Consider the following 22484-nt stretch of genomic DNA (forward strand, 5'->3'; position numbering starts at 1 on the left):
TGAAGTCTAAGGTTAAATTGCCTGGAAAAGTCACTCCAATCCTGACTCAGTCTGAAACTTAATTCTCATGATACCATGAAAAAGAATGAAGGAATTTTTATCCATTGAAGGCAGGTTTGAGCCTATTATATATATACATTCAGGAAATTGGAAAGAACAAGATAGACTTTTTAGAGAAGTTCGTTAAAAAGTTGTCATGGTTAGTTGATGTAAATGTCAGTGGAGAAATAGAACTACATTTCTATTTCGGTGTGAAAGTACTATTTTCTTCTCTAAATTTTCTTTTAATAAAGTTTCAGGAAGGATCTTAAATTTATTTTAATTCACATACACAAAACCCCTGATTTGTATTTTCTTTTGTATGGCATTTGTGCAGTAGAAAAGCTCCTCAAATTTTGTTTTTTTGCCCTCTGTTTAGTGAAGGAGGTTTGAAAATACAGGCATCCCAACTTCTGTTGTGGGCCTCCCTAAATTTCCTGTGATCTCCACAGGGGATCTTTTTTATATTCCTCCAAGTGCCCTTAGCCTTCACCTAAGTTACTGGTTCCAGTCTGGATTCTCTAGACATCTGGAAGTCCTGAATGATTGTTCTTTCTGTATCCATAGTACTTGGCATTGGGCCTAGCACATGGTGCTTTCCTCAAATAACTTAAAACAATACGTTTAACAATCAGTAGAGTAATGGTAGTTCTCAAGGTGTTTTCAGCATTTCTAAAAACCTAATGATAGTCATATATTTACCTTCAATCAGTTGCTTTGGACTTAAGCTAATGGAGTTAAGAAAGAAGCCGATTTTACAAATCCACATCTTTCCAACTCTATATTACAGGCATGTAATGTATTCTGTCTAATTTAAAATATTGGAAGTTCTAAACCAAGGCTAGTAACAGTAGTTTTTTGTTTTAGAAATTCTGTTTGTCAGATCTACATATCTGATTACTAAAAATGAGAAAATGAAATTATTTTGAGACTGCAGATTGTTTGGACATCTTTTCCAATATGGGGGAGGAGGGGGTGGGGTTGGAAAAAAGTTACCTTGGATAGCAAAATGATTAGGAACCATAGTGCGTATGGTCCTGAGTCATTTCAGATTCCTCTAGGAGTTTAAAAAGATTTACTGTCTTTTTGGAAAAAAAATACACATATGTATAGAGAGTTTTATATGTAATTTCAGAGGATTCAGGACTCTGAAGTTTGTCCTGTATTTTTTGGTGTAGAAGTGAAAAATTAGAAGGGGTGATTTCTCCCACTGCCAGTATTTATTCATAATGGAAGAGGGTCCTTTGGCTTTGTGAGCAGATTAAATGAGTTAATACAAATAAAGTGTGTAGAACAGAAAATAGCACCCCATAAGAGTTAGCTACTAAGTGTTATTATCTAACAGAGAGTTACGTATACCATTTAATACTCTGCCAAATAAAGTTCTCTGAGCTGTAGATTGCTTGGAGGAACTGTGTCTTTTTCTAATTTGTATAAACATGTTATATGAAATAGCAACTTCCCTACACACAAATTCATGCCTTCATAGAGTATGCTAAGATAAACCCTCTTTTTCATACAACCATTAGGTAGGCTTCTTTTACCTTCTTTCTTTTTTTTTTTGAGACAGAGTTTCGCTGTTGTTACCCAGACTGGAGTACAGTGGCACGATCTGGGCTCACTGTAACCTCTGCCTCCTGGGTTCAAGCGATTCTCCTGCCTCAGCCTCCGGAGTAGCTGGGACTACAGGCACGCACCACCATGCCCAGCTAATTTTTGTATTTTTAGTGGAGACGGGGTTTCACCTTGTTGACCAGGATGGTCTCGATCTCTTGACCTCGTGATCTACCCACCTTGGCCTCCCAAAGTGCTGAGATTATAGGCGTGAGCCACTGTGCCCGGCCCTTTTACCTTATTTCTATGACGAAACGGCTGCTTAAAATTTTGTGAGGAAAACAGATCCATATCCTATATGGCTCTTCTTTATCCCAGTGAAAGTTGCCTGCTTTACCTCTGAGCAAATTAACTGCTACTGGTCTTCTTTTCCACAGTGTGAAAGTTTGTTTTTGCTTATTAATCTCTTTCTCTTTTTAAACATTATAAAATATTGAATAGAGATGCTGTAAGCTATTAGGATTTATGATACAGTGGGTATTCTTGTACCTTCACCCAGTTAAAGAAAACAAAATTACAATTATCTTTGAAATTCTTCGAATGTCCTTCATCCCCCAGTGTTCCCTCTCTATTATTATAATAGAGGTAATAATTATCCTGAGGTTTGGACTCATACTTTTTTTTTTAAGCTTTATTACATACTTTTTCCTAAACAATACATTAATTTTATATGCTTTTGAACTTTATATAAGTGGAAAGTTTATATAAGAATGTGTGCATGTATGTATTTTTTTCCTTCTGCTACTTGCATTTTTTTTTAAGCTCAACATTCTTGAGTTTCATCTATGTTTATAAGGACAGTATCCTATTAAACAGAAATACCTCAATTTATTCATTCTCCTGTTCATGGCCATTTTGGTTGTTATTTTGCTATTACACAGTGCCACCATGAATGTTTTTATTCATGTTTTTAAATGTACATGTGTAATTTCTCTAGGGTATATGCCTAAGAGTGGAATTGCTGAATTAAAGGATATGCATTACCTAGCTTTACTAGGTAATGCCAATTCCAAAAGTGATTATAGATTTATAGTCTTATCATTAGAGTGTAAGAATTCAAGTTACATTTTATTTTTATCATTTATTCATCCAGAAATATTTATTGGCCACTATAGCAGTAAATAAAAAGATAAAATGTCCTGCTCTCAGGAAGTTTATATTTTAGTAGAGAAAAATAGCTAAAATAAATAACATAGCAAAATGGTATCTGTTTTATGGGAAAAAAAAGTAAAGCAAGGATAGTTCTTGTTATTGCACTGCTCGTAGGGCCATATGGGAGATTTGAGTTTAAGAGGATGAGACATAACCAAGAAGTCCTGTGTTTCAGGTGGTGATTGACATAAACAGAGATGCAAATATGAGATTGGTCCTGATGCTTTCTACACTTGATCTTAGCCAAAAGCCCGGGAAGCCATGGTCCTGATGCTTTTAAGCAGATAATGGTAGTGAAGCTGTGAGTGTTGGGGTGGGTATGGGGGTTAGGAATCTTGCCATTAGCATTTTCCCAGGCCCCTTTCTTTATTCCTACTGATCCATTAGCTCTAAGCCTAAAGAATGAGGAAGCTGTAATGGGTAGTATTATTCTGAGCATTTGGGGTTCTGGGGCCTCCTATTGGCTCTTGCCTACAGGAGAGGAGGAAAGACTTGTCTGGAACATAAGGAACAGTGGAGTTCTCTTGAATTACTGGGAATTCTAGTGCTTGTTTGATTACTGAAGTTGGAAAACTGAAGGTTGGGAAATGGATGGAATTTTTCTGAGCACTTCAAGCTTTAGGGCTTTCTCTTGACTCGTAGAGTCCTCTGGGAAGAGTGGAACAGTATGTGGAACCCCCTTTGTCAGACTTCTTAGTTTTTGTAGTCTGGTGGATGTAAAATAGTATCTTGCTGATACTACAGTAGTATATTGTTGTATTTATTTGATTTTGCTGTAAAAATCCAAAATTCGATCATTTAAATGTCAGACTTTTTGTTTTTTATCTTTTGTGTTTATTGGGCTCCACCATTGTGGAAGTTTCATTCGTCATCTCTCTGTACCATGACTAGATGCCCAAGGTTTGATTCAGCAGCTGAATCTTTTACTCCGATAGCTTTTGTCAATAGACCCTCAGGGAACTCTGTTATACCCTGTGCTAACCCCACCTTTTGTCCACTCTGCCTGAGGAACTGAATTAGTAGCCCTCAACCGTATACTGCTACCTAACTTCAGAAAACTCATCAGTATATCTATATTTACTCTCTTTCACCTGCTCTGGGGCTCCCATCAAAATACGGGCCCCATGTTGTAGCACTGTCAGAGGCTCTTCATTTACCTTTTAAATTTACTATTTTAAAATCTGAGAATCACAGCTATTATTTCTGTAAGGAAAGTGTTCTGGCTTACCACAATAAGGCTGTCATTCCTTCTGTTTTTCAGGCCAGATCTTTATATTTTAACCCATGCTTTCCCCAGTGTCTCTTATTACTCTCACAGGATCAAGCCTCAGAATTTACAAAAAGAACATGGAAGAAAGGTGTGGTATATAGTACTCTGACAATCTGTGACACTCTCTAGGTGACCTTCTATATACATCCTACTGTCCCACCTTGTTTACATGCTACATTCAGTGTCATGAAGGAGTGCAAAGATGATGATAGTATCTGTAAATTCCAACTGATTTACTATGCATTTTCCAAGAATAGCTCAGGGCTATGCCTTACTTGCCTTCTCAGACTGACACTGTGCATAAACCAATAAAACTAGATGGTGGGCAATGAGACCTGCCCCTTTGATTTTTTTTTTTTTTTTTTGCCTTCAAAGGGATTTCGTTCAGCTTCCTATGGTTAGCTTTTAAGACTATTATGTAAAAATTGTGTAAGCTTTTTTGTGGATAGATTGAAACCTATTAGGGAAAGCCTGTCATTGTTAATGTTATATCATACATTATGGGAATGCCATACCTGGCACCCATTTTACAGAAGAGATATAAAAGAGATCTCAAAGTTTTACCAAGTTAGACGTGATTGTATAGACCTTATTATTCGCAAGGTACACATGGAGTAAAAAAGAAATACAGTCCTAAAAAATTAAGCTAGTCCCAGTATAAATGATCTAGAATTCTTTCTAGTACGATCAATTCGTTTGAACCCATGTTAAATAGTCATGGGAAAACCCATGAGACATTTCTTATCTGCCTATAACTAACCTGAATAATTTCCAAATGCATGTTTCTAATAATAATGTGAGCAACTGTAAAACCCATATGAGTCGTCTGAAGTTTTATCATTTACAGGTATGTGACGCATTCCAGATTCTCCATCCAACTCAGCATCAGCTCCTTCACGGCAACTGGGTCCTGATTAATGTGCTCCCAAGACAGACGTCACTGGATCTTCGCTCAAGACGACTCTGCCAGGTTTTTCTGACCCCTCTACATTGCTATAAAGTGTCAAGGCCTTAAGACTTGGGTACGTGTATTACAACAGCAAGAGTGCCAGCACCAACAAAAGACCCATTGGACCTGTCAGCTCCTCTGTTTCACCAAGCAGACACAATAACCTTCCCAACAAAGCAGAGTAAGCCAAGTGCCTCTGTGTGACACCACCAGCAGCTGATAACGCATAAGAAAAATATAACTAATTTAAACTAGAGCCCTCTCTCTTCTTGAGAAGCTGGGATTTGAAGGAGCTATCCTGAGATCTGTACTGCTAGTAAGTGACTGGTAACATTATAAACTGGATTGGTCCCTGAGTTCAGAGACTGAGTTGCAATTGAGTGAAAAATAGACAACGAAATCTTGAAGAATTGCACTGAGGTGCAAACCCAAGTTTATTTGGCTCTCCAAGTAATATTGGTTGAACTAAGAGATTGGTAAACCAAACCTGTATTAGGACTGGTTGTTTGGGTGTCTCTCTTTGTCATTGTTGCCTCTTGCTGTTACATTGCTGTCTGTGTCGTCTTTCCAGGTCCAGATGTTTTCCGATAATTCACATTGCCCTGATTGTGGACAACAGTGGTTCCCTAGTTTAGAACTAGGCCACTGGTTGTACCAAACTGAACTTGTTGAGAATGAATGTTACCAGGTATTCTTAGACCGTATTAACAGAGCTGATTACTGCCCTGAGTGTTATCCTGATAATCCTGCTAATAGAAGCCTTGTTCTTCCTTGGTCTTTCCCACTTGAGTGGGCTCCCCAAAATCTCACCAGATGGACCTTTGAGAAAGCCTGCCATCCATTTCTTCTGGGTCCTCCACTGGTTAGAAAAAGAATACATGACTCTCGAGTAGCTGGTTTTAACCCAGCATTACAGTTAATCTTGACCAGAACAGATAAAACCTTAAACAAAAAGCTGGGCCAAAACAAATAGCTTCTGTCATAGTCAAAATTGTCAAGTCTAGAGGCTTTTGTGTCGTTAGCCCAAAGAAGATGGAAAAATAATTCATTTCTAAATCTGACCCAGATTGTCACTACTTTGGGGGAACTGCTTAAATTGTTAGATCTGCTTCTGTGGCCTACACATATTTTGCTCACCATGAATTTAATCAGTATTCCAGCCAGATTGTCCATCTAGACTGAGGCTAATCCATATTTTCTATTAACAAGGATTTGGAACTTACCACTTCTAAAAAACTTTCTGCAGCTTAAATAGTGACATATGACAAGGTAGTCCTAGAGGGCAAGTCTCATACTCTGTGCTCCATAATGGTATTTCTAATGATGACTTTTGTGGGAAAGCATCCTTGTTTTAGTTGGATCCTAGATTAGTCCAGTGAATTTTAATAAGAAGTTACACTGTTATAGACTCCACTTCTTATGCATTAGTCAGTGATGATATATATATATAGATAGATAGATAAAATTTATCCATATATAGCCATCTGTTAATCATTGGCCCTCTTTGGCCCATCCTCGGTGTGGCTGTGACATTATTGATAACTGGTCACTGTCAGATAAATCACATTCTATTAGGAAACACCTACATAGGTTTTGCAGAAACATGCAGAAATGCCACCTGTCTATACTTACTTGGCTTTACATAAACAAAAGACTGTTTTGTCTTTGTCGTGACTGAATTTACAACGTCCTCCCCTGGAAATGGAAAAGTACCTATCTAGGAGATGTATGACAAAAGAAATTATCAAGCCTGACCTCATATATATTGTGAATAGTCTAGTGAAAGCATCTTCTTAGAACTAAGAAGATCCTGCTGAACATTGGCCACATTCTGAACTTCTATTGTTCATGAAAATCATAGACCCAGAGTTGGGGTTAAGCCACTTAGAAAAAGCTGTTGAAAGCATCTCAGAGGCCACTGAATAATTTTTAAATTACACTTAACATGCCAGGTATCAAGGTATCTAGTGCTTTTATATCACTTCAACAATATTATCAAGGTCCCAGCTTCTTTCTGTCCTTCCCGCTTGGGATGTTTTTGTTTTTTTTTTTTTTGGCTTTTGCTTTTTTAAACGTAGTGACAGAGTCTTGCATATGGCCTAGGCTGGTCTCCAATTCCTAGGCTCAAGCCATCCTCCCACCTTGGCCTCCCGAGGTGCTGGGATTACAGGTGTGAGCCACCTCACTCAGCCTAGGACCTATGTTTGCTTTTTGTCCTTATGGTTTTTTTCTCAATGCATATAGTATGACTTCTTGTTGTACCAGACTTTTTAATCCCTAGAAAAGGCTGGAAGTGGAGAGCAAACAGCATTCTTTCAAGTCTCTTTTATTTGGGAATCAAATCTTTTCCAAAAATCCCTAGCAGATTTTTTTCTTACATGTCATTAGAAAGAACCAGTTTACAAGGGAGCCTGGGAAAGCTTGGCAAAGGGGAGTAGGGTTAGCATTGCCTAGGTAGGGCACATTGCCTCCATTAATGAAATCAGGGCTCTTTTTATTTTTTTGCGACAGAGTCTCGCTCTTTTGCCCAGGATGGAGTGCAGCAGCTCAATCTCTGCTTATTGCAACCTCCGCCTCCCAGGTTCAAGCGATTCTCCTGCCTCGGCCTCCTGAGTAGCTGGGATTACAGGTACCTGCCACCATACCTGGCTGGTTTTTGTGTTTTTAGTAGAGATGGGGTTTCACCACGTTGGCCGGGCTGGTCTCGAACTCCTGACCTCAGGTGATCCACCTGCTGCAGCCTCCCTCAGTGCTGGGATTACAGGCATGAGTCACCGTGCCTGGCCAGGGCTCTTTTAGCAAGGAAAAAGTGAGGAATGAATGGTTTTTGGTGTGCAACATATCATACTTGTCACATGTTGTGAAACCTAAAGGTATTTGTTAGTCTGTATGAAGAATGTACCCCAGAGATCCACCCTGTATCTGCCTTATGTCTCTTACAATGGAGGTTCTCTCCTGTTACATTGCTGAATAAACTATATGAACTGCTAAATTGAGTGAAGACTAGTTAGTTTATTGCTAACTGTTTAATGAAGAACTTCACTATCCTACAACTCTTCCTGAAAAGTGAAAATTTACTTTGAGAGAGTGCTTTTGAGAATATTATGATTAGTAGTATTGGCCCTTAAATTTTTTCAGTTATTAGAAAATGCTTATGTTACAAGGACATATACTAAGAAACAGTCTACAAATGTGAAAATTTAAATATCAGCAAAATAGAGAAAAGGTCTTTGTTTCTGTTTAACCAATCTCTCCATTAAATAGTAAGATCAGATTAAAAGGATTTATACCATTGATTTCTCAAATCAATACCTAAGCAGAACTTGGGAGAGCTTGTTTAAAAATGTACAACTGGGAGCTGCGGTGGCTCAGGCCAATTGTCCTGGTGTTTGAGGAGGTGAGGCTATGCATTCAAGGCCAGCCTGGGCAATATAACAACTTCTCATTCGTTTGAAAAATAAATGCAGATTTCTTGGTCTGTTTTAGAAATTTTGATTCCTCAGGTTGCTTATAAGGTCCAGGAATCTACATATTATAAATAACACCTCATGCCGGGTGCAGTGGCATGTACCTTTTATCACAACTACATGGGAGGTTGAGGCAGTAAGACTGTTTGGGCCCAGGAGTTCAAGACCAGACTGGGCAAGATAGTGAGACCCCTGTATCTTTCAAAAACAAAAACAAAAAAGAAATAGTACCTTGGGAGATTCTGATGCAGGCACTCTATGGACCACACTCTATGGACCACACCAGCATTGAGAAATGCTGTAGTAATATGTCCATAGTGTTTACTTATCTGGCTTAAAAGGATGGGAGCAGAGTACTCATAATACTGCAAGATAGTACCATTTATTTGGTAACGCTGGTAATGTAAAAAGAGGTTTCCTGTCAGACTGAAGATCACTGTTGATAATTTAGGTCATAACTTTGCCACATTTTTCTCGTTATTTAAACTAATCAGGACTGTTTCAGTCCTCTTCACAGTTTTGTTTGGTGTCATTACAAGCTATGTGAATATACAGACAAGAAAAGAATAAAAAATACTAATTTTAGTGTTAAGAAGGTTCCTTTGCCTTCAAACATCACATACCTGTTATATGGTAAGCTGTCAGAAATCAACATCATGTAGTAGAGCTCATAAAACTGAGCAAAGGAGAAAATTGAGGAGGGCTTTGAACACAGCTTTTCACCTTAGATCTTTCTCGTATGGCTTCAAATATTGCAGATTATTCTAGAATACTCTGTAGTTGATGTGAATAATGAATTTTATTAAAATATAAATGCTGTGTTGGTAAAATTAATTCTAATGACAAATGATCTCGAGGGTTACCCAGTATTTTAAAGAGTGTGAGCCATACTAGTCTCTATTTTTACGGCGTGGAAGAATGGGTAATACTGCTTATATGTTACGGTAGCATTTCTAAAATGACCATTATAACTACATCCTGTTATTTTACAGCAAACCTGGGAGTGGGGCAGGGTTAATGGAAACATGCAAGGGCAGACTAGAAAGCCACCAAAGAGGTGGCTTTTGGGGGATGTGAGTGAGTGAGGTAAGATTCATCTCTGAGTTACAGGTGAAGGAAGTCCAGGCAAACAGGAAGGCAGAAATGAGTCCATGGCATCTAAAGAATATGTGGCAGTCCACATTCATAGCTGTCTGTAAAAGTGAGATGAACCATAGCCCTTTCATCTCTCCTGTCTCCCTGGCAACCCTGAGTCTCCATGGAATTTTGGGGACACAGCTTGAAAATTGCTTTTTATAGAGGCAAAATAATGGCCTTGCAGCCAGCTGGGTTTGTATTCTAATTCTGATGCTTTTAAATGACCTTGGGCATTTTAACCTTTCTGTATCTAGTTTCTTCATCTGTGAAAAAGGTTGTGTAATAATACCTACTTCATCCTGTTGTGAGGTTTAAATGCAGTAACATGTACCAAACATATGGCACATACTAAATCTTTAGGATGAGGAAAGATATAAGGCAAGAAAGCAAAAGCAGAAGTTACAACTGGGGAATAATGTAGAGTCTTACTTACTGTTTTGTTGTTTTGAGACAGGGTCTTGTTCTGTCACCCAGACTGGAGTGCAGTGGCGCCATCATGGCTCACAGCAGTCTTGACCTCCTGGGCTCAAGTGTTCCTTCCACTTCAGCCCCCTAAGTAGCTGTGACTATAGGCTTGCACCACCACACCCAGCTAATTTTTGTATACCAAAATTATACACAAAGATGGAGTATTGCCATGTTGCCCAGACTCGTCTTGAGCTCCTGAGCTCAAGTGACCCGTACATCTCAGCCTCCCAAAGTGCTGGGATTATAGGCTGGAGCCACCATGCCCACTGAGTCTGTTTTAGAACAGGGATGAAAGCCAATTGTTTGAACTGATGCTGAATTATTGTAAACTTATTGGCTGGTAGGCCACACCTGTAATCTCAGCACTTTGGGAGGCTGAGGCAGGATGGCTTGAGCCTAGGAGTTCAAAACAAGCCTGAGTAACATAGTGAGACCCCAACTCTACAAAAAAATTTTTAAGAAGAAAAAATTAGCTGGATGCAGTGGCATCTGCCTGTAGTTCCTGCTACTCAGGAGGCTGAGGTAGGAGGATCCCTCGAGCCTCAGTGAGCTATGAACTTGAGGCTGCAGTGAACTATGATGGTACTACTGCCCTCCAGCCTGGGCAGCAGTGAGGGTCTGTCTCTAAAAATGAAAACAAAAAACTTCTTAAATCTCTCCTGATGAAGGACAAGATTGATTTTGGGACTGAGGTTGAGCCTGTAGTTAAGTCAAATGGTCTTTGTTGTAAAGATTAAAAGGCCCGGCTGGACGCGGTGGCTCACACCTGTAATCCCAGCACTGTGGAAGGCGGAGGCAGGTGGATCACAAGGTCAAGAGATTGAGACCATCCTGGTCAACATGATGAAACCCTGTCTCCACTAAAAATCCAAAAATTAGTTGGGCGTGGTGACGCGCGCCTGTAGTCCCAGCTACTTGGGAGGCTGAGGCAGGAGAATTGCTTGAACCCAAGAGGTAGAGGATGCAGTGAGCCGAGATCACGCCACTGCACTCCAGGCTGGGTAACAAGAGCAAAACTCTGTCTCAAAAAAAAAAAAAAAAAAAAAAAAGGCCTGGAGGGATGGATGACCCAAGGCAGATTTTTGTCACAATTTTTAGGCCCATTTTATAATCTTAATTATGGTAGATATAATTCCTATGTCTACCTTAGATCACCTGAGGCTTTCCACAACAGATAAACAGATTCCTGATGTGACAGTTCCCTGAAAAAGAAATAGAGAAAAATTGAAAGATACGTACAAATTCACTCGGGTCATATGTGCTAGTGTCACAATTCAAATCTAGATTTAAGTATTCCAGAGTAAGGGTGCTTTGTGGTATGCTTCACGCAAGCTTTTTAAAGGGTCTTGATTAGGTCCCACAGCCAAACTACCTGAGTTCAAAACCTGACTGCCCTCAGTAGTCACATGTTCTTGGGTAAGGTTCTTAACCTTTCTGTATCTCAGTTTCCTCATCTCTAAACTAGTGGGAATATTAATAGTTTGCACCTCATGAGATTCTTGTGAGGATTAAATGAGTGAATCAAGTGCTTTGAATGATGCCTGGCACAAAGACGGCACTCAAGGAATAGTAGTTCTTAGAGCTGTTATGTATGCTTTCTGTGTTATTCTTTTTCGCAGCAGGATTGTAACTTGTTTCAGGGCCAAGATATCAGTTTCTTTTTATCCCTAGAGCCTAAAAATGGCATCATTCATTAAAATAAAGTCGTGTTTAAAAATAAAGATATATGCTTAATTCTACCCCAACTGCGATACATTTGTCATGATGGCATTTATATCTAAACTACTGTGCTGGAATGGCTGATTTCTTTTTTGCTTTTCTTGGCTGCTAAACTTCTAATTTTCTTCTCCATTGAAAAAAATGGTCTTAGTGCTTCCTGATACTTATCCCCCTCGCCCCTCCCCAGGTTTTTCCCAGGTCTCCATCCCCTCCCCTCTTTTTCACTGGTCCCCATGGCAACGCTAGCAGTTTGCAGGATGGAGTTGGAGGATGGGTAAGGTCCTTTTGCTCTCCCAGCTCTGATTTTGTTCTCAGAGGCAGTTTTTCCATGTCCTGTCCCCTCCCAGCTGTTTGTGACAGAACGTCTAGGAGGCCATGGTGGAAGCGTACCTCTGTAATACAAGGTCATTGCATGTAGGCTCAAAGAGTTTCCATTACAGGCCTTGCCTTTTGATACTTAATTTTTTCTTACAGAGACTAATTTATTACTCATTTAAAAAGACAGTAACTACATCAAACATATAGAAAAGTACAGAGAATAATATAACAAGACCTGTGCCCAGATCTAAAATACATGAACATTTTACCACATTTATTTCAGTTGTTATTTTTATATTTTTTGAATGTTTTTCTATGAATAGAGAAAAAAATGTTTTTTTTTAAGGAAACTTTATGTGTACAGTTGACACCCTCTTGTATTCCTTGCAGAAGCAAGCACTAAATGGAAGTCGATGTGTATCCTTTCCATTTATGTATTTATTTTTTGTTATAAATTATATATGTAAATAATGTACAGAGTAACAAAAAAAATGGAATGCTTTCAAACCTTCATTAGTATTAAATATATATACATTACACACACATATATATGTATGTACACATATATATTTTGTTTGTTTTTTCTTCTGAGATAGGGTCATTCAGGCTGGATTGCACTGGCGTGATCTTAGCTCCCTACAGCCTTGAACTCCTGGGCTCAAGGGATGGTCCTCCTTAGCCTCCTGAGTAGCTGGGATTGCAGGCATGTGATACCATAACTGGCTACTTTTAAAATTTTTTTGTAGAGACATCGTCTCATTATGTTGCCCAGGCTGATCCTGAACTTCTGGACTCAAGCAATCCTCCTGCCTTGGCCTCCTAAAGTGTTGGAAGATTAGATGAGTTAATCCATAAACAGCTTTGAATGCTGCCTGACACGAAGAAGGCACTCAATAAATAGTAGCTTTTATAGTTGTTGTGTATGCTTTCATAGCAGAATTGTAACATCCTGGCTTCCATACACGAGCCACCAGGCCTGGCCCAAATTTATTTATAAACATGTAATAGGTATTGAATTGTAGTTAGCCTTATGGCACTTAATTTTGTATGTTGGAATCTTCTAGACCTGGTTATGCAACTTCAGTGCAGAAGTCCTTTGGTGTACCACACAATGGCACCTACGCGTAGTCAAAGCGTTTACCGTTTTACAGTGAGATGAAGCAGAAAAGGACACATCGTAAAAGACAGAGCACAGGGTAGCCACATTGACAGGAGCAGCAGTGAGGCAAATCTGTGTCCCTCCTAGAGAAGTCCCAGGAGATAGAAATTAAGCAAGGCATCCCTCAGCCGACCATCTAGTAGGTTCTTCATAAATGGAGAACAAAACCTTACAGCCTTAACCTGTTACAAGCCCTGATGAGGACAAAGCAAAATGATGCCGGTTTTGCTGCAGATTTCAGGGTCACAGGGAAGTGGAAATGACTGTCAGTGATGAGGCTACATTTTATTTAAGTAGAAATATGAAAATTATCACCTCCATGTATACAGCACTGAACACCAACATGTCACAATTGAACTTGCAAGGGATTCACTCAGAGTAAATGTCTTTCATTGCCGTATGAAGCACGCAGGTCTCATCAGTTCCTTGTTGTAGAAGATACTATCAAAAGTATCTATTTTTCAGCTTACTTATGGAGGGGTTTTCCCTACAGCTAGAGCAAGTCTCCAACTACCCCATTTTCCATCAGGATGAGGCTCTGCCTCACTTCCATTGTGCAGTCCAGAGGTTCCTAATGAACACATACCCTGATAGGGGTCAGATACCATTCAAAAGATTGACCTGCCTGGCTGGGTGCAGTGGCTCACGCCTGTAATCCCAGCATTTTGTGAGGCTAAGGTGGGTGATCATTGGAGGCCAGGAGTTGGAAACCAGCTTGGCCACATGGTGAGACCCTGTCTATGCGAAAAATAACAGAAATTAGCTGTAGTCCCAGCTATGAAGGCTGAGGTGTTGTCTCGGGAAAAAAAAAAAAAAGATTGACCTGCCACTGGAACAGTGGCCTCCAGATCTCTCAGATACCCTGCCATGTGACCTTTTCTGAGGATTTGTCAAGAACTTCTTGTTTGTCCCACTTGCGCTGTGAGGGAATGCTATCTCAACACTGAACAGTGATGATACGTTACAAAAGGTCTGAGTAAAGTGGGCTATAGGGTCTGTGTGTGCTTTGTGACAGGAATGGTGTATGTCAAGCATTTATAAGATTATAGAAATACCTGTGGTGGTGCCTTTGCAGATTCTTTTGGATTGCAACCTAGTTACCAAGTAATATATTTTTGAAAGTCTTCAGCTCTGTTTGCAATAAAGTTTATTGAGGATAATCTATGTCACATACAATTTTAAGTTTGATAACAAAGGGAACCACCACCTCAGTAAAGATGTGAAACACTTTTTTTTTTTGAGACAGAGTTTTGCTCTGTAGCCCAAGCTGGCTTGCAATGGCGCAATCTTGGCTCACTGCAACCTCTGCCTCCAGGGCTCAAGTGATCCTCCTACCTCAGCAGCTGGGACTATAGGTATGCACCACCACACCTGGCTAGTTTCTGTATATTGTTTCATAGAGACAGGCTGTCACCATGTTGTCCAGGCTGGGTTTTTTTTTGTTGTTGTTGTTTTTGAGATGGAGTCTCACTCTGTTGCCCAGGCTGGGATGATCTTGGCTCACTGCAACCTCTGCCTCCCGGGTTCAAGCAATTCTTCTGCCTCACCCTCTTGAGTAGCTGGGACTACAGGCGCACGCCACCATGCCCGGCTAATTTTTTAATATTTTTAGAAGAGATGGGGTTTCACTGTGTTGGTCAGGGTGGTCTTGATCTCCTGACCTCGTGATCTGCCCACCTTGGCCGCCCAAAGTGTTGGCATTACAGGCGTGAGCCACTATGCCTGGCAAAGGCTTGCCTTGAACTCCTAAGCTCCACCCATCTGTCTGCCTTGGCCTGTCAAAGTGCTGGTATTATAGGTGTGAGCCACTGTGCCTGGTCGTAAGTGCTTCAGTGCTGTAATTTTACAACTTTTAAAGATAATCTAATTCATTTTAATTGCTGTGTGAGCCACTGTGCCCAGCCTACTTTAGGTTTAAAGAAGTTTTGATAGCTGGTAAAGATCACCCCACTTCTTCAGAATTATGCTGACTCTTCTTGATCCTTTGCTGCTCTTTGTGAATTTTAGGATCAGCTTTTCCATTTTACCAGAAACCAACAGTAATAATAGAAAAAAACTTGAGATTTTGTTTCAAATTGCATACTTTTGTAGATTAATTTGGAGAAAATTGGCATCAATGGTTTTGAGTCTTATTGTCTATGTGTGATATATTTTTCCGTTATCTCTTTATATACTTCAATGAAGTTTTATATTTTTCTCTCTAAAGTTGTGTTTTAAAGAAACAGCTTTATTGAGGTATAATTTACAAACCATAAAATTCACCACTGTCTAAAGATCTTGCATATCTCTTGTTAGATTTATTACCAGATATCTTTTAGTTTTTATTTCAGATTCCTTATGGTTATTGTGAGTAGCATCTTTGCTTTTGATAATTTTTGTTACTTGTACATAGGAAACTTGACCTATTTTCTTGGTTTTGGCTGGCAGGGAAAAATTTTTTAACAAAACTTGAAAAGTACTGGGGACTTTTTCTTTTCTATCATGAGCTAGGATAGGAGGGAAACCTTCACTGCAACATATGATGGCTTGAAAGCTCAATCCCGAGAGCTTGAAGAACATAAAAGAGGTGACAAGGAACCCTCCGAATCTGAGACACTTTACTAAGTGTTTACACCGGTAGAAAGAAGGGTCTGTCCCTAACTCTTGTCTTTCCTTCCAGTTTATCTATGGCATCACTCTTTATTTATACATTCATTTTTTTCCCACACGCTTTTAAGTTAAAATATGGAGTTCTTATTATATATTAGGCACCTTATAGGCATTGGGGATTGAAGTGTTTAATCTGTAAAATTAAATTTTACAAAAGAGTGCTGAGTAAAACACAAAGACAGCCAGTTGGCTAGCCTTCCAACTAGGCTGTCAAAAAACTCTTCACACTTCACAGCTTTTTCATAAATATTTTTCTATTTAAGCCTCATAGATATCATTACTCTCATTTTTATAGGCAATGAATGTTAAGTAACTTTACCGATCAATTTGTTTTTGACAAAAAACAAGAATTAACTATAAAATATTGTTTTATTACTTATAAAATGATTTTGATTCCTTTTATATAAAACTTAATAATTTTCTTTATCTGTCTTTGAGCATTGCATGAAAAGGCATTCTATGAAGGGATACTCTCTCCATGTTTTACAAAAGAATACTTCAAGAAACCAAAGTCAGTCCGAATGTGTAGCAGTACCTCAAAGCAGCTGCCTCAGTTTGTGGGAACTTCCTGTGTTGTTACTTTTTAATATAAGTGAAACTTTCTGATAGGCAGACTATGAGAAAAGTATCTGGGACACAAATTGAAGGCCTCCAGGAAATCTGCAGTGATTGTTTCAGCAGTGACTTAAATTTCTACTCTTAGATTTATTTTTTATTTTAATTCAAGCTATTCTCTTGAAGATTCTGGTCACTTGGTCTTACTTTTTATACTCTTTCAATATGTGGTGGAATGTATTAGGAGATTATGACATTGATGAAAGATTAATAATCTGGAGCTTTTTTTAATAGTCTAGGATTTGGAGTGTGATTCTCATGAAAGGAACTTTTCTTCACAAAAAAAGTTTCAGAGAGGAAAAGTTACTCAAACTAAACATATTTAATAAATAAAGCTGATATTTGCATTTCTCCTTTGTATTGATAAAAAGTCATTTAATTTTTTTCATTTTGTTTTAGTCACTGTATATATGCCTTATTTCCTGGGTCCACGGGAAGCATGAGTCTGTTGGGACTTGGGACAAGAAGAAAACAAGACATCTTCACAAGGAAAACCAAGCACTAAAAAAAGTATCCCCCCAACTCTGGAGAGAGAGAACACAAACATGGCCGACAGTGGACTTAGGGAGCCTCAAGAGGGTAAGACTGATTTGTCCAGCCCTGAGGGTGCTGCTGTAGGAAACCAGGATCTACAGAGAGAGAAAATCTCTGATGACTGAAATCTGAAGTTTTAAAGTAAAAAAGCTAATTCAATGGATTCATTTGCTTTGATTATACTTATTCTTTCAGATTTACTGAACTTCACCGTAATGTGAGACCCTAATTATAAGGAAGATAAATGTTTTAGAGACTCCAATAGTAGGGACTTATAGCAATGGAAAAATACAATGCTTCTTTAAAAAATGATGGTAAACAAATCTTTAGAGTTATATACATCCCGTGATGTGCTATTTTTAGAAGGGATTTTCTTCGTTTTTTTTCTTTCTGTCATCCAGGCTGGAGTGCAATGGTGGAATCTCAGCTCACTACAACCTCTGCCTCCCAGGTTTAAGCCCTCAGCCTCCTGAGTAGCTGGGACTACAGGCATGCGCCACCACTCCCGTCTAATTTTTGTATTATTAGTAGAGACAGGGTTTTACCACATTGGCCAGGCTGGTCTCGAACTCCTGACCTCATGATCTGCCCACCTCAGCCTCGTAAAGTGCTGTTATTATGGGTGTGAGCCACTGCATCCGGCCGATGATGATTCTTCGTAAAAAATGTAATTACAATACCTTTATCACACCTAAAATGATGAATTATAATTCCTTGGTGTCATCAAATATCTGGCATTTAGATATTGCCGATTGTGTCATAAATATTTCTTTAATGATTGGCTTATTCGAAACTGGATCTAGACATTGTGGTTCACATATTGTATTTGGTTGATGGTCTCTTAAGTTTCTTGATCAGTAAGTTAAGAGACTCCTTTTTTCCCCTTTTCTTGCCATTTATTTTAATTTCTTACTGTTATTAAAGAAACGTCTTTTGGAATTTCTCCCATCCTGCATTTTGCTGATTATATTCTTGAGGCATAATTTAATATATTCCTCTATCCCTATATTTCTTGGAAACTGGTAGGTCTAGAAGCTTGATCAGATTTCAGTTCACTTGTTTGGCAAGAATACTTCTAGGTGGTCTAGAGTACTTCCTCCTGCGTTATATTAGGAGGTAAATGATGTCTGCTTGGGTTTCCCTGTTTTCATGATGATTGGTCACTGGGTTCAGCAGTTGTCAGTCTGGCTCATCCACTATAAAAGTTCCCATCAGCCTTTGCATAAGGTTTCAGCTACCATTGATGAGCACTGCCTTTCATTAGGGAAGAAGATATGTTTAATATAACCAAAAGTTGGTTCTGACAATCTGTTGGTCATACAAATTGTTTTGTATTAGTGTTATTTTAGATTTATTGACATGTTAAGTTTTTGTTGTTGTTTAAATCACCTTTAGTGGGAGCCAACAGAAATAATGTTTAGGAAGAGTGTCTTGTAAACCATGAAAATCTATATAAATATTATTATTAAACAGAGACACTGTTAAAATATAAATTTATGGGGAATTTTTTCCAATAAGAATTATAAATTTTTATCTCAATAGACTCTCAAAAGGATTTGGAAAATGATCCATCAATAAATTCTCAGGCACAAGAGACCACAATCATAACAAGTACTGCTGAAGAAGCTCAGACCCTACACTCTGCCGCTGGTCTTAGCAAAGGCCACCAAGAGGTAGAGACAATAGGTCCAGAAAATGTAGTTACAGGTGATAAATCAGAAAGTCCAGATGAAGCAAATGTGGGGAAACATCCAAAGGATCAAATAGAGCATGAGAACAACCAGAGTTTTCTGGAGGGTGAAAAAGGGCATCACCTCCCTTCAGAAAGTCTGAGTGAAGAACCCCTGGATCCAGATCCCAGCCATTCTCCAAGTGACAAGTTAGGACGAGCAGACGAACACTTAGGGAGCAGCTCGGCAGCCCTCCCCACGGAAGTGATTGACGGAATGGGAGCACCTCAGGAACCTCCTGCTGCAGGCTCCCAGGAGGCCGAGGGTCCTGGTCATTCCAGTGCAGGGCAAGAGGGCGAGGATACACTGAGGCGGCGACTGCTGGTCCCGGGTAAGAGAACCCTCTGAACTACTCTCCTATTTTGTATGGCTCTGTTGACTGAGAACACATCAGAAGTCAGAGGCCTTCTTTCCAGAGAACTTTTGTCTATCTTTCGTAGGATTCAGGCCTTGGAGCCCTGCCCACGCTTGCACAAAACCATACGACTGAGTGGATTTTGGAATGAGGTTTCTCATCTAAGCTAATGGCTAGCTTATTCCATTATATTAAGTTGCTTCCTACACATAAACTGCATTTCTAAGCAAGGTTTTTTTTAACTGTTAATGTGATATGACAAAAAGGGACATGACTTTTAAAAAATTTGCTTTTGGCTTTTTATTTCTTATGAGAATATTTTGACGTACAATTTTTGAAATCTTACTTTTTGGGGAACTAAATGTTACATCAATCAAGAGATGGGTATATTTGAAAATGAGCATTAATTGGACAGTATCCTTAACTCAGTCACGATTCAGTTTTATAGGACTTTAAGTCAGTTAGTTTCTCTATACCTGATTTTGTCTGCCTATATGCTAAGAGGAACAAGCATGTCTTCCCTTATGAAGGTAAGCATTGCAGTGTGCTAAATCCTTAAATGGAACTCAAGAGGTGTAAATTCTAGTTGTGGCCCTATCACTTGCTAACTTGGGTGACCTTTGGAAAGTGTCTTCACTTCCTGGTGCTTCAATTTCCCATTTGTAAAACAAAGAAGTTAGACGAGAAGCTCTCACCTTCTGTGATTGTCTATGTGGATTTGTATTTTATAAGCACTTGGAAGAGCTCAGTCTGAAATGCCCATTTGCCAGTGCAGTTGTGTATGCGCCAGGTGCAATTGCATATGCCTCTAGTCCCAGTCACTTGGGATGTTGAGGTGGGAGGACTGCTTGAGCCCAGGAGTTCGAGCCTGCCGTGTGCAATGACCACCCTTGTGAATGACCTCTGCGTTCTAGCTAAAGTGCCTGGGCCATGTAGTGAGACCCCATCTCTTTAAAAAAGAATTCACTGTTAGGCAGGTTCACTGTAAGTAGAAAAAATAATGTTTTGTTTTTTGTTTTTTTTAGCTGGAGTCTCACTCTGTTGCCCAGGCTGGAGTACAGTGGCATGATCTCTGCTCACTGCAACCTCTGCTTCCTAAGTTCAAGTGATTCTCCTGCCTGAGCCTCCTGAGTAGCTGGGATTATAGGCGTGTGCCACCACGCCCAGTTAATATTTTTGTATATTTTTAGTAGAGGCGGGGTTTCATCATGTTGGTCAGGCTGGTCTTGAACTTATGACCTCGTGATCTGCCAGCCTCAGCCTCTTAAAGTGTCGAGATTACAGTCATGAGCCACTGCGCCTGGTGAAAAAATATTGTTTAAAATATCCAGTTTAGGCCAGGTGTGGTGGCTCACACCTGTAATCCCAGCACTTTGGGAGGCTGAGGTGGGTAGATCACAAGGTCAAGAGATTGAGACCATCCTGGCCAACATGGTGAAACCCCATCTCTACTAAAAATATAAAAATTAACTGGGCGTGGTAGTACACGCCTGTAGTCCCAGCTACTCGAAAGGCTGAGGCAGGAGAAACGCTTGAATCTGGGGGTGGAGGCTGCGGTGAGCCAAGATCGTGCCACTTCACTCCAGACTGACAACAGAGCAAGACTCCATCTTAAAAAAAAAAATAAATCCAGTTTAGGCCAAACAGAGTGGCTCACTCCTGTGATCCCAGCACTTTGGGAGGCCAAGATGGGTGGATCACTTGAGGCCAGGAGTTCAAGACCAGCCTGGGCAACATGGCAAAAACCCATCTTTACAAAAAATACAGAAGGAGCTGTGTACACTTGTAGTTCTCAGGAGGCTGAGGTGGGAGGATTGCTTGACCCTGGGAGGTCAAAGCTGTGGTGAGCCAAAACTTTGCCACTGCACTCCAGCCTTGTTGACAGAGTGAGACCCTGTCTTTAAAAAAAGAAATGCAGTTTATGGATGGAAAGCAACTTAATAGTTTATATATATAAAACCTGGACCTTTTCTCCAGGTAGGTTAAGTAGTGGGGCTGGTGTAGGTATCCATTATAGATCCTTTCAGTTCTTAAATTCCATGATATGATATTTTAAGAACCTACTTTTCGGGGTGATATGAACAATCCTTTATAATTGAAGAGGATCCTACTCATCTGTGCTAATAGAAGTACCTGGCCGGGGTTAAGCACAAATTTCAATTCTAGTGTGATTTAGCTTAGAGTGCTGTAAAGCGTTGCCCTTCTTTTCACCCAGATGTTTTAGGCTTGGTTTGCCTACCCTACGCCTGGGTTTTTACGTATTTCATGAATTTTCTTCACCTTCTATTCCTTGCTTTGTATATCTCCTTCACTAAGAGTTTCAAATTTGCTTTGTAAGCTGTTTTGCAACTGTACAGTAATATCTCCTATCTCGGAATTTAGTGTCTCTGTTATTTTTACATTCGGGGTCTTGAGGAACCATGTAAAACTCGAATACTGGAATTAGAGCACAATTACCCTGTGATGTTGAATCTTGTGTACAGCCAATGTTTCTTAAATCCCTTCTTAATTTTATACATTTTGTTGAATCACGTTTTAAGTAAGTTTGGCCACAGTATTTAAGTGTCTTTTTCTTTGTCTTTGATGTAAGAGGCAGTGAGGAATTGTGACTATAGCATTATCCTTGAATGAATTTCACAGCATTTCATTTTATTCTTCTAATTAGAATAAAAGTAATAGTCTTAAAGAAAAGACAGGAAAAGTGTTCACTTTGGGTTTTTGTTTTTTTGGTTTTTCTTTTTTGAGATGGAGTCTCGCTCTGTCCCCCAGGCCGGAGTGCAATGGTGTGATCTCTGCTCACTGCAACCTCCATCTCCCAGATTCAAGCGATTCTCCTGCCTCAGCCTCCTGAGTAGCTGGGATTACAGGTGCCTGGCACCATTCCCGGATAATTTTTGTATTTTTGGTAGAGACAGGGTTTTACCTTGTTGGCCAGGCTGGTCTCAAACTCCTGATCCCAAGTGATCCACCCACCTCGGACTCCCAAACTGCTGGCATTACAGGCGTGAGCCACCGTGCCTGGCCAAGGTATATAAATCTTTTTAGTCAAATCATTCTTTTGTTTGGTGAGAGTTACAAAAGTATACATACTGTCATTAGTTTACTGCCTAAAAATAATATTGATTCCTCTCCCCCTTCTCCAGAGGCTGGAAGTCATCCACAACAAACACAAAAATCGGAAGAAATTAAAGAGAATACACGGGACACCATGAGAAAGACTAATGAAAAGAGTATTTGGAATTATGGTAAGAACAAACCTGCAGTGTTGATTCCCATTCAGAAAATGCTTAGAAAACTAGCAGATTTAAA

At 39.5% G+C, this 22484-nt stretch overlaps 2 protein-coding genes across 7 annotated transcripts in view; both read left to right on the forward strand.

Moving 5' to 3' along the window:
* The window catches only part of LOC100385418 (torsin-1A-interacting protein 2), a 45926-nt gene that overhangs the window by 6810 nt on the left and 16632 nt on the right, over positions 1-22484 (forward strand). For 2 of the 6 annotated variants that reach the window (XM_035279241.3, XM_078356203.1), the window contains exons 3-6: positions 4923-5340; positions 16956-17135; positions 18633-19151; positions 22319-22420. In XM_035279241.3, the coding sequence (XP_035135132.1) occupies positions 17102-17135; positions 18633-19151; positions 22319-22420 (655 nt within the window). In that variant the 5' untranslated portion in view covers positions 4923-5340; positions 16956-17101. The remainder of the gene's footprint in view (positions 1-4922; positions 5341-16955; positions 17136-18632; positions 19152-22318; positions 22421-22484) is intronic. The other 4 variants (XM_078356206.1, XM_078356205.1, XM_078356204.1 and 1 more) reach the window with 3 other exon arrangements.
* LOC108588927 (torsin-1A-interacting protein 2) lies at positions 5463-6057 on the forward strand. Its single transcript, XM_054247408.2, has one exon. It carries the CDS (start codon positions 5602-5604, stop codon positions 5995-5997), a length of 396 nt encoding a protein of 131 aa, XP_054103383.1. The 5' UTR covers positions 5463-5601; the 3' UTR covers positions 5998-6057.

This window comes from Callithrix jacchus, chromosome 18 (genome assembly GCF_049354715.1).
Source record: "Callithrix jacchus isolate 240 chromosome 18, calJac240_pri, whole genome shotgun sequence".
Lineage (NCBI taxonomy): Eukaryota > Metazoa > Chordata > Mammalia > Primates > Cebidae > Callithrix > Callithrix jacchus.

Excerpts from the sequence above, each read along its gene's own strand:
- LOC108588927 (XM_054247408.2), top strand. The coding sequence starts at position 5,602 with ATGTTTTCCGATAATTCACATTGCCCTGATTGTGGACAACAGTGGTTC.